This window comes from Camelus bactrianus, chromosome 3, assembly GCF_048773025.1.
Source record: "Camelus bactrianus isolate YW-2024 breed Bactrian camel chromosome 3, ASM4877302v1, whole genome shotgun sequence".
NCBI classification, from domain to species: Eukaryota; Metazoa; Chordata; class Mammalia; order Artiodactyla; family Camelidae; genus Camelus; species Camelus bactrianus.
The window spans coordinates 55,799,835-55,811,900 of NC_133541.1; the positions used below are offsets into that span (position 1 = coordinate 55,799,835).

At 37.0% G+C, this 12,066-nt stretch overlaps 1 protein-coding gene across 3 annotated transcripts in view; it reads right to left on the reverse strand.

Moving 5' to 3' along the window:
- Positions 1-12,066, reverse strand: part of ACOT12 (acyl-CoA thioesterase 12) — a 41,845-nt gene that overhangs the window by 3,180 nt on the left and 26,599 nt on the right. For all 3 annotated transcript variants that reach the window (XM_074360317.1, XM_074360318.1, XM_010949233.3), the window contains 3 exons: positions 3,716-3,849; positions 1,821-1,949; positions 218-344 (listed from right to left, as the gene is read on the reverse strand). In XM_074360317.1, coding sequence (XP_074216418.1) covers positions 218-344; positions 1,821-1,949; positions 3,716-3,849 — 390 coding nt within the window. The remainder of the gene's footprint in view (positions 1-217; positions 345-1,820; positions 1,950-3,715; positions 3,850-12,066) is intronic.

A 12,066-nucleotide genomic window follows, 5' to 3' on the forward strand; every position in this document is an offset into this window, starting at 1 on the left:
TTGGAGCTTTTTCAAGCAGGGAGGGATCTTAATCGTTTTGTTGTTGGGAAGCTATGACCCTAGTCTTCTGGGAATGGATCTGAAAGGATGACCTTAGGATTTCCTGGTGGGTGTGGATGGACACATTGCAAAATTACAGTTAATTAGTAAATCTGGGTAAAAGGTTTCTCTGTATCTGTAGGAGCAAATTAATCTGCAGATGTTTCATCAGACTTACAGTACACGAACTGTTGTCAATAGCATGGATGAGAAATCCGGCACATGTGATTTCACTTCTGACGTACTGTGGAGAAGGTGGGACTGATGGCAGAATAACCGACTTCACTGCCACTGTGTAAGTGTTGCTGGAAGATAAAAGGACATTTTCTAAGTTCTTGAGAGAAATGGAGAATAGTTGTTAGAAAATAAACTCCTATAGTTAATGCAATTTGTTTATATAGTAGAAGTAGAACTTTGGAGACCAACATCTAGACAAGAGGTGTGTGTGCATTAGAAAACATTCCCCATGGCCACATTCAAGCACAGGAAGTAGTAATAAGGGCCATGGGTGTTTTCTGCCTGAGAGCTACATATACATTGCATAGCTCCACAAAACTGGAGTCAACCTCCAAACGGGTTTTATTGTACCCTAATGGGGTGTAATTTCAGTCTCTTCTCCTTTTTTAATGAAAAAATAATACTGTTGTTCTAAAGAACCCTCAAATAATAGAGAACTCTGTAGATTAGACAATAGAAGTTTTTCAGTCCACCCTAGCTGCAATACACTCCTATCCTAGAGATGACTGCTCTTAACGTTTTGTTGTGACCCTCCAGGTCTTTATAAATATATAACATTTATGTAAGCAAATGGACATATGTAGATTTTTACATAAATATAATCATTTTATAAATATTGGTCTATAATTTGATTTTTTTACCTAACAGTAACTTTTTGGAGGTATGTCTGTATCAGTGCCTTTGTAACTATTTCATCCTTTTTAATGCTGATACAGTACTCTGTACTGTGGTTCTACCATAATTTATAAGATGGAGATTCAGTTTATTTCTAATATCTTTTTCCATAGTAAATGATACTGCACTGAACATCCATGTACATTAATCCCACATGTATGGGATTATTTCTTCTTTTCTTTTGTTTTTGTTTTTCCCCGGGAGGGCGGACGGTAGGTAATTAGGTTTATTTAGTTAGTTAGTAATTTTAACGGAGGTACTGGAGATTGAACCCAGGACCTCGTGCATGCTAAGCACACACTCTGCCACTTTGACATCAGAAATAATGCTGGCCAGTTCCAGGGGCAGACTGTAACTGTCCTGGCAGCTTGCACTTCTTATCCCTTTGAACATTTGCTCTTGGGACCCTTCCTCTAAGAAACTAGACACTATTCTCCAAGAAGTCCAGTGCCCATGGAGAAGCCATGGACAGACACTCTGATCGACAGCCAGCCATTTTGGGTGTTTAGCACAGTTGAGCCTTTGTAAATTCTGAACCCAAACCAATTCCTTGTGTTTTATTTGGCTTTCGCTGCATTTTAATCAATGATGGAATGTTTTAAAGGTTTGCTAAATACCAGTTTTACATCTGCATACAGCAAAAGGAAAGGGAGCTGCTCTAAAAATCTTGTATGATGACTGGCATATGGCTGGCACTTAGAAAATTATTTTTTTAATGATAACTAAAAGTCCCATCTAGAAAAAAGTTTATATGAACATCATTCAAGACCAGAAATGCTTATTCCATTGACTTCCTTATTTTCATATCACCTTTTTCCCTACTCTGTGCTATAAAACATTGCTGTAACACTTGAATTGCATATACTCACCCATCTTTGACAGGCCTTCTTCGTGATACAAGCACTACCAAGTCTTTGGGTTTGTCATCATTCACCACAGGACAAGTGATATAGTATATCTGATCATCTTCACTTACCCGGTCTATGACTTCACAGGACCTGTGTAAATAGAACAGTGATAGAAAGTCTCCATTTTCCACCTGGTAGAATAAAGCACTCGTTTCTATTGTTTGTTTGCATAACTTCATTATTGGTGTCCACATTCACCCTTTGGTTTGTACAATTCCCCGAAAGCCAGCATCATTTCTCAAAGTCTGACTTTAGAGCTGTTTGCCCAGAAGGAATAATTCTGCACGTGGTAAGAGAATGCTGACCATCTGACTCTAAGGTTGCTACCCTCAGCACTACAGAGAAGGATACTTCTCTGTTTCCCACAAAATTATTTTTCTCTAGGATAAAGTAATAATATTTGAAGACTAGTGAATTTTATGGACAGTCCAAGAAGGACACTTAGGTAAGGGAATGTGATATATTGAAAAAGAGTACTAAGTTTGGAATCAAACAACTTGCCTTTGAATCCCAGATTGCCACTTAGCAGCTATGTTATGTAAGGCAAGTCGCTTTTTAAAAAATTTGTAAAATGTAGATAATAATACCTATGGGGTTATTGTGAGGATCAAATGAAAACACCTGGCAGAGTACCTGAGTCATGGTAGCTGTGCAAAAAAAAAGAAGATGAATAATAATTCATTCATTCCTCCATTCATTCAAGTTCAATTTGGCTGGAATGTCAGGTGACACAGAAAATAGTGGGAAAAACATTTGAAAAGAACCCCAAAGTTTAGGCACTGTTCTTGCTAAAAGCTTTGTACAAATATTGATGCAAGAAAATTGTGACATGTTTCCTCTTAGAGTGTTTTTATGATAGCATTAATCTGGAGGTGTCAGTCTGGTATCTATGCAAATGTAACACATGAACCCAGGGATGTTTCACTTTAGTAGTAGTACATTGTCTATTACATGCTATTAATCATAGTGAGATTTAGACAATTTAAAGATGAAATGCCATCCAAATTATAAGTAAATGGTAATGCTGAACATACTAGGAAGCCCATCTCACCAATCCTTTCCGTTAAGCAAGGGATCCATGAGGCCTGAGCCCTGCAGCCCAGTAGCTGGGACTCCTTGGAGAAAGGGGTGTGACCTGAGTGCTTTCAATCACTGACAGTGCGGCTGACAAGGAGCACAGTTCCACATTTGAGGAAAGGAGGGAGATTGGAGAAGGTTGGATTAAGGATGCTGGAAACAGGAAGTAGCAGAAGAAATATAGGCTGACAGGAGTGGTCCCTGAACAGACAGGGAGAGCAGGAAAGATGGGACCTTTCACCTCTGTATGCACACAGCTTCCTCTCTCAGCTTCTCACCAGGGAATGCTGTTTCACAGAAAATGAAAGCACTACCAGTTAAATATCAAGAGTGGAAGGTGGAAGGACAATTTGATAGTCACTTCCTTAAGAGCAATGAGATTGTGTATTAAAGTACAAGAGTATGGAATTCAGAGCCTGGCAGACCTGGGTTACAATTCACGTTCCATTGCTCTACTGCCTGTGTAATCTTGGCAAGTCTTGGGACCTCTCATTAAATGGGAATAATACCAACCTTGAAGAGTTACTGATAGGATTATAGCAGATGGGGTAAAGCATGTCAACTCAATAGAGATGAAAAATAAATGATTATAGTAATTTTTGTTTTGTGTCTCTCATTAGCACCTGATGCAGTTTTCCATGCAGAGCAAGCCTTAGAAAATCCTCTTTAATTAATAAAACAATGGGTCATTTATTGGGCAATGGAGATGGAATGCAGTGTAGTGGTCATCTTTTACAGGATGTCAGGATTGATTAAAAATATTTTAAATTTATTCTTACATGTAATGAGGGTCCCACAAAGGTCGCTTGGTGAAGTCAGACAAGAGATGATAAACCAAGTGTGCCGGTCTTTCCACATGCTTTTCAACCCAAACAGATAAAATATCGTCCTCTTCTAGAATATATATTTTTGTCTAAAAGATAATAGCAAGAAAAAATAAATTACAAAAGAAAAATGGATGTTTTTACATTAAAAACCACAAACCTATATATACAGTCATAGGCTGATTCCACTAGCTAAGTAAGGTATCTTGGTACCTGGATAACAATGAAGCCAAATGATGCCAGTTTCACTTCAAATACTTGGATGTCTAGAGCTCAAACCAGGATGCTATCCTCCTGTGTCATCTGAACAATATGTGAGTTGAGAGTGGGTTATTTAATTATTGTGCAACAGTTTTTCTTATGAAAAACTAAGAACATTAGCCTTTCTCTCTTTCTCTCTTTAGGATGTTTCCCTGCGTCTATCCAGGAACAACAGAAAATATCACCAGATTGCTGGGTAAGTCGGTGCTTCATCTCCCCCTAAGACCTTGGAGCCAAGACTACAGCCTAAGACACTTTCCCAGGATATCAGGTGTGACTTCAAGTAGGCCGAGGGGACCCAGGAAGTAAGCCAAACTGCCCCTAGAACCAACTCAACCTCTCAACAGGGTCGCTGAAGCATCTTGTTTCTTCAGCACAAAGAATTCCTTCATTTGTGAATCATAAGGGCTCATCTTCCTGGGAGGCCACTTCCTGGTTTCCAGTGCTTAGATAAGAGGGGACTCATCTTGAGGAACCGTTTGACTTAGGCTCAACATTACTGTATCCCTTATTACTCTGAACACTCCTACTTTTGCCAATAATCAGAGGTATGTGTTCAACTAAGAACACGTTTCTGTCCTGCCCATTTTCTCCATCTCTTTCAGGGTGCTATGAAGTTAGTGTTGAAATTTGCCATCTTATAATCATTCCCACAGCAACTAGCTGTGAGAAGACAAGCAAACGTAGGGTTAAGACTTTACTGCAGGAATCAAGCAGATGGAAAATTCAGTCTGTGAGGGAGAAAACCTTTATTTAAACACAAATATCTTCAAGAAGAGAATGAAGAAATGAGAAACTGACTAAAAGCTGCTTAGAAAGGAAAGAAATTAACTATTTGTTTATGCCATTTTACTTCCTCAGTTGACCTCAGTGCCAAGCCTGTCTTTAAATTGAGCCCTCAAAGGAGGATGTGACCTAGAGTGTGGGCACTTACCAAACAGAAAGAAAACCATGAATGCAGCTCTGGAGGGAGGCTGAGACTTACCCCAGGATCGAAGTGCCTGCCTTAGCGCCCTGCACAGCAGGAGTAGCAGGCCACCTTATCGAAGTCTGGTGGCTGTGTGGCTCTAAGCCAGCCTGCCGGGGCTCTGCAGTCTCTGGGTGTGCAGGGGTAGGTGGCCAGAATGAATTCCAGCACCTCGGTCATGCTGGCTTTGGGGCGGAGCCAGGGTGGAGTGGAATGTACTATTGTGCTGAGTGCTTGTGAAGGATTGGATTTTGTGCCCCCCAGACTCATATGTTAAAGTCCTAACCCCCAGTACCTCAGAATATGACCTTATTTGGAAATAGTATCATGGCAGATATAGTTAGTTAAGATGAGGTTGTACTGCAGTAGAATGGACCCCTGATCTAATATGACTGTTGTCCTTACATAAAGGGGCAGTTTGGACACACAAACATACATGCTGGGGAAACCCAATATGAAGATGAAGGCAGAGGGCAGGTAATGTATGTACAAGCCAAGAAATGCCAAAGATTGCCAGCAAACCACCAGAAGCTAGGGGAGAGGCCTGAAATAGATTTTACCTCACTCCCTCAGTAGGAACCAACACTCCCAACACCTTGATCTCAACTTCCAGCTTCCATAACTGCAAGACAATACGTTTCTGTAGTTTAAGCCACTCAGTCTGTGTTACTGTTATGGCAGCCCTAGAAAAGTATCACAGCGCTTTTCCAGGAAGCTGCTCCCCACGTTGCAGACACATGCTGCTGCTTCCTAACCTGGAGACAAAGCAAACATCACACTAAGTAGCCACCATTAAATTCTGCCCTTTTAGGGCTCACTGGACTCATCCAGTGCCAAGTGCAGTGTTGGATGAACGCATGATATTTTGATCCTTTCCCCAAAGGTAAAAGTAGCAGGAAGTCCTTCTCATCACTCTGTTCTCAGAATCAATGACATTGATGCAGACAAAGCAGACAAGGAAAGGCAGCAATTGGTGTTGGCTCTCTTTAAACCCTACTATTTTAGGAAAGTCAACTTCTGCTTAGTGAAAAAATTGTCCAAGACAAACTTTCCAAAAAAAATGAGTTCCTTTTCGTGCTTGGAAGAATATAAGTTAACTTCCATTTGTAACCAACTCAAACGTTTTATCATTTGGTGCCTAGAGAATTTTATTCTATGAAATGAAGCTTAAAGTAGGCTCAAAATCTGCTAGAGCTCGCTAATATTTTATTAATGATATTGAATGATACTGCCTATTTGTATAAGATTTGGATCTTATACAAATAGCACAAGGGGAAATAACTCAAACTTTTAGAATTTTATACTGTTTGTTGATAAATATGTTATTAAGACTGTATTGTGGGAAGGAGGGCAAAACTGGTGTTTACAGAGTCATGGGGAGAGGGGTAGATTCCTTGGCAGTGGAGGTTAAGGGGTTAAGGGGAGGAGACCTGGTTAGGTGGAGCTCTGGGACCAGTCCTTCCCCAGCTTCAATGAGAATAGCTCCTCTGGTTTGTTTCCTGTGGGTAAAGTTTTTCACGTGATCCTTGCCATTCTGGCTTCCACCACAATGTTTCCAGTACACTCTCAGCTACTCCCTAAATAAAAAGCTACTCCTGCCAGGCTAGTCTCCCATCCATGCTAATTGCCACCAGGAAGGTTTGGGTCGAGCCACTCACTGCCTAGAAAGCTCCTTTACTCCTCCAGCAATTTATCCTTACACTGTCTTCAAGGAGAGAAGAATCATCTCCCCAAAGTTGTGTCTAAGCAACTGTCTTCTTTGACTTTGCCTAAGAGCTGACCTTCACAGTTTAAATACTGCAATCTCTAACTTGCTTATAAGCTACCTTAAATTATTCTTCAGCTATTGTATGTGTATGTGTGATGCCTTCGAAATAGACTATAAGCTCCTTTAAGATGAGGGTAGATCTTTTGCTCCTTATATTACTGCTATTATTAATTCCGTCACTTATATTGAAAATGAAATATGGGTTAAAACAATAAGTACTGCCCAATTTCATTACAAATACCAGAAATCTTAGACTTTTACATCTATCAAAATATATCAAAATAAGTATAGATTTAAAAAATCCAACATAAGTATAATCCTTAACAGACAGTTGTGTTGTAAGAATTATTCAGCTAAAAAGTGACAGAAAAAAATAAGTTAGCTGTATTTCAGAATTAAAAGCATATAATGGGTGAAGGTGGTAAAAAAAAAAAAGCATATAAAAGCTTTAAAAAGTGGAAAAGAAGAGGAGGATAACTCAGAAAGGAAAACACTAGATCTTTTATCATAAATACAATCTTAAAAAGAAAGAGGGCTTCAAATTCAACAGACGTAATGTGAGAATGTTTCCTTAATTATATAATTATATATATTATATATATATAATTATATATATATAATAAGTATCTGTATAAAAATTAAGAATTATTGATGGCTCTCCTTAGACACTAACAAATACACATTTACTTGTTTAGGTTGGTTTCTGGCCCCAAAGTCCTAAAGAACTGAAATTTTAATGTTATATGACTTTACTAAATATGTCCTTGTCCCTCACTCCAGACATGAATTTGTCATTTCCAGTGCTACGCATGAATGCTCAGATGCCAGCAATGATGCAAGAAGCAGATTTCATACTAGTGAAAGAAAACAAAGTTTTGAAGCAGCTTTTATGAGGCATAAAGAGAAACAAGTAACTTTGTTATGTTAAGCTTGTGTTTCTGTATCACTGAACCAAGCATAGATGAAAACCTAACTGGATCCAAAGAGGGTAAGGAAGACCCTGAAAGGATTCAGAAGTGAGGCCCAAGACATAATAAAAGCAAACAACCAAAACCAGAACATGCAGAGGAGGTCAAAGTCAGAGTTGAAAACCATCAGTGAAGTAGCAAATGAGTTTGCTTCCATTTCAGGGTAAGTGACCATATAATTTATTAAGCAAACTGGAACACTTAGGCACTGTTAATGATTATGATGGGATAACCAGGACTGTCTCAGGAAAGCCAGGACATACAGCAGTCCTATTTTAGAGGCTACTGCTCATTGATGATGAAAAACAGTGCACCCTCAAACATGAGCACAAAGTGTTGGCATTGTTGAGCATCTCCTGAGTGCCAGGCACGCTATGTTCTAGGACTACAGTGGTGAGCAAAACGGTCCTCTGAGAGCTTATAATCTATTTAGTGTGAGCATCTAACAGTCTCCTAATATACCTCTGAAATTAGATAAAATTAAAATACAAATGATATATATTTGTTCAAATTTAATGACATGCAAATCATTGTAAAAGGTGCTAGGGAGGTACAAAGAAGTTAGGACAAGTCTTCTTTCTTAAGAAATTTATCTAGTTGGAGAAAAAGACCATGTGTAGAAAGTTAAATTGCTGTGTAAGGCTTAAATATCAATTCAGTGTGGCTATGGAAGAAATGTCACAAGGTAATGCATAGTTAATTGACAAGTTAACTCTAAAGAAGTAATTGTTAAAGGAGTTTCTAGAGGGATATGTTCCTTCATTCAGGGGTTATAGGCTTTATGGAGAAGCATTTTCCTTGGGTCTTGAAGACTGGGTAGGACTAGGGTAGATAAAAAGGAGGAGGACAGAGACGTGGAATATGAGAACTAACCTCAGTGGTAAGAATGTGCAGGGCAGTTTGAAGGACCTCGGATCAGCCAGCATGGAGTTGTAGAGACAGGACTGGAAAGATACTTAACTCTTTAAGAAATTTCCCCAAAAAAGTTGTTACTTTTTTAAAAATTGAAGTACAATTGGTTTACATTATATTAATTTCAGGTAGACAACATAGTGATTCAGTAATTTTTATAGATTATACTCCTGTATAGAAGAATGTGTGTATATGTAAATATATATGATATATACTGAATATATACTCAGTAGTGCAGTTGCTGGATCATATATGGTAATTCTATTTTCAGTTTTTTGAGGCACTTCCATACTGTTTACCATAGGGCCTGCACCAATTTACATTCCTACCAACAGTGTATTAGGGTTCCCTTTTCTCCACATCCTTGCTAACATTTGTTATTTGTGGTCTTTTTGATGATAGCCACTTTGACTGGTATGAGTTGTTTATAACTCACAGTTTTTGATTTGCATTTCTCTTTTCATGTGCCTTTGGCCATCTGTATGTCTTCTTTGGAAAAATGTTGATTCAAGTCTTCTGCCCATTTTTAATCAAGTTGTTTGTTTTTTTGATACTGAGTTTTATGAGGTGTTTGTGTATTTTGGATATTAACTCCTTATCAGTCATATCATTTGCAAATATTTTCTGCCATTCAGTAGGTTGCTTTTTCATTTTGCTGAAGGTTTCTTTTGCTATGCAAAAAACAGCTAGTAAGTTTAATTTGTTTCCTTTTGCTTTCTTTTCCTTTGCCTTAGGAGACAGATCCAAAAAAAATTGCTACAATTTATGTCAAAGAGCATTCTGTATGTTTTCTTTTAGGACTTTTATGGTTTCCAATCTTACATTTAGGTATTTAATCCATTTTGAGTTTATTTTTGTATGTGGTGTGGAAAATGTTCTAATTTATTTGTTTTTCATGTAGCTGTCCAGTTTTCTCAGAACCACTTACTGAAAAGACTGTCATTTCCCTATTGTATATTCTTGCCCCCTTTTTTGTAGATTAATTGACCATAAGTGCATGGATTTATTTCTGGGCTCTCCATTCTGTTCCATTTATCTATGTGTCTGGTTTTGTGCCAGTACCATACTGTTTTTTTTTTTTAATTAAAAATTAAAAAAATTGAAGTATAGTCAGTTTACAAAGTTGTATACCATATTGTAGCTTTGTAATGTACTCTGAAGTCAGAGAGTGTAATACTTCCAACTTTGTTCTTTTCTTTCAAGATTCCTTTGGCTATTTGGAGTTTTTTGTGGTTCCATATAAATTTTAAGATTTTTTTGTACTGGTTCTGTGAAAAATGTCATGGATATTTTGATATGGACTGCATTAATCTGTAGATTGCTTTGGTTAGTATGGACATTTTAACAATATTAATTCCTCAAATCCATGAACATGGGCTATCTTTCTTTTCTTTTCTTTTTTTTTTTTTAACATCATTTTCAATTTCCTTCATCAATGTTTTATAGTTTTCAGAGAATGGGTCTTTCACCTCCTTGGTTAAGTTTATTCCTAGGTATTTTATTCTTTTTGAAGTAATTTTAAATGGGGTTATTTTCTTGTTTTCTCTTTCTCATAGTTCATTATTAGTGTATAGAAAAGCAACAGATTTTTACATATTAATCTTGTATCCTGTAACTTTATTGACTTTATTTATTCTAATAGTTCTAATAGTTTTGGTGGACACTTAGGGATTTTCTTCATATAGTATCATGTCATCTGCAGACAGTGACAGTTTTACTTCTCCCCTTCAATTAGGATGTTTGTCATTTCTTTTTCTTGTCTGACTTCTGTGCTTAAGACTTCTAATACACTAAATAGGAGTGGTTAGAGTGGGAAACTTTTGTTCCTGATTTTAAAGGAAAAGCTTTCAGCTTTTCACTGTTGAGTATGATGTAGTTTGTCATATTTATTATGTTGAGATGTTTCCTTTATTATGTTGAGATGTTTCCTCTGTACCAACTTAGATGAGAGTTTTTTTTTTTATCATGAATGGGTATTGAATTTTGTCAGATGCTTTTTCTGCCTCTATTCAGATGATCATGTGTTTTTTGTCCTTCCTCTTGTTAATGTGGTGTATCACATTGATTGATTTGTGAATATTGAACCATCCTTGCATCCCTGGAATAAATCTTGCTTGATCATGGTATCTATTTTGTATTTTGTGTATTACCAAAAAAAATACATGATACATACAAATATTTTATATATTATTGATTTGGTTTGCTAATATTTTGTTGAGGATTTTTACATGTATATTGATCAGAGATATTTGGCCATGAGAGTTTTTTGTAGTGTCTTTATCTGGTTTTGGTATCAGGGTAATGGTGGTCTCATAGAGTGAATTTAGGTGTGTTCCCTCCTCTTCTCACTCTTTGGACACTTGAGTATTAGCTCTTCTTTATGTGTTTGGTAATGTGGAGCCATCCAATCCTGGACTTTTGTGTGCTGGAATTTTTTGATTAGTAATTCAATTTAACTGCTAGTGATCATTCTACTCAGAATGTTTATTTCTTCCTAATTCAGTCTTAGAAGATTGTATATTTCTACAAATTTATACATTTTTCTAAATTGTCCAGTTTGTTTCATATAACTGTTCATAGGATTTTCTTTTTCTTTCTTTCTTTCTTTCTTTCTTTCTTTCTTTCTTTCTTTCTTTCTTTCTTTCTTTCTTTCTTTCTTTCTTTCTTTCTTTCTTTCTTTCTTTCTTTCTTTCTTCCTTCCTTCCTTCCTTCCTTCCTTCCTTCCTTCCTTCCTTCCTTCCTTCCTTCCTCCCTCCCTTCCTTCCTTCCTCCCTCCCTCCCTCCCTTCCTTCCTTCCTTCCTTCCTTCCTTCCTTCCTTTTTGTATCTTTGTAGTATCAGATGTAGTTTTCCCTCTTTCATTCTTATTTTATTTGAGTCCTCTCTTTTTTTCTTGATGAGCCTGGCTGCTATAGGTTTATCAATTTTGTTTGTCTTTTCAAGAAACCACCTCTTGTTTCATTGATCTTTCCTATTAGTTTTGGTCTCTATTTTATTTACTTCCTCTTTGATCTTTATCATTACCTTTCTTCTGCTGAATCTGAGCTTTGCTTGTTCTATTTTATCTAATTCCTTGAGATGGTAGGTTAGGTTGTTTATTTGAGATTTTTCTTGTTTCTTGAGGTAGCCAAGTATCATCATAAACTTTCCTCTTATAACTGCTTTTGCTGCATCCCATAGATATTGGAAGATTGTGTTTTTATTCTCATTTGTCTCCAGATATTTTCTGAATTCCTCTTTTATTTCTTCATTGAGCTGTTTTTTTGTTTTTTTTTTTTTCAGTAGCATGTTTTTTAGTTTCCACCTATGTCTTCTTTTCCCATTTTTCTTTTTGTATTGATTTTGGGGTAGTTGGAAAAACTGCTTGATATAATTTCTGTCCTCTTAAAATTGTTGAGACTTGTTTTGTGACCTAAAATGTGATTGATGCT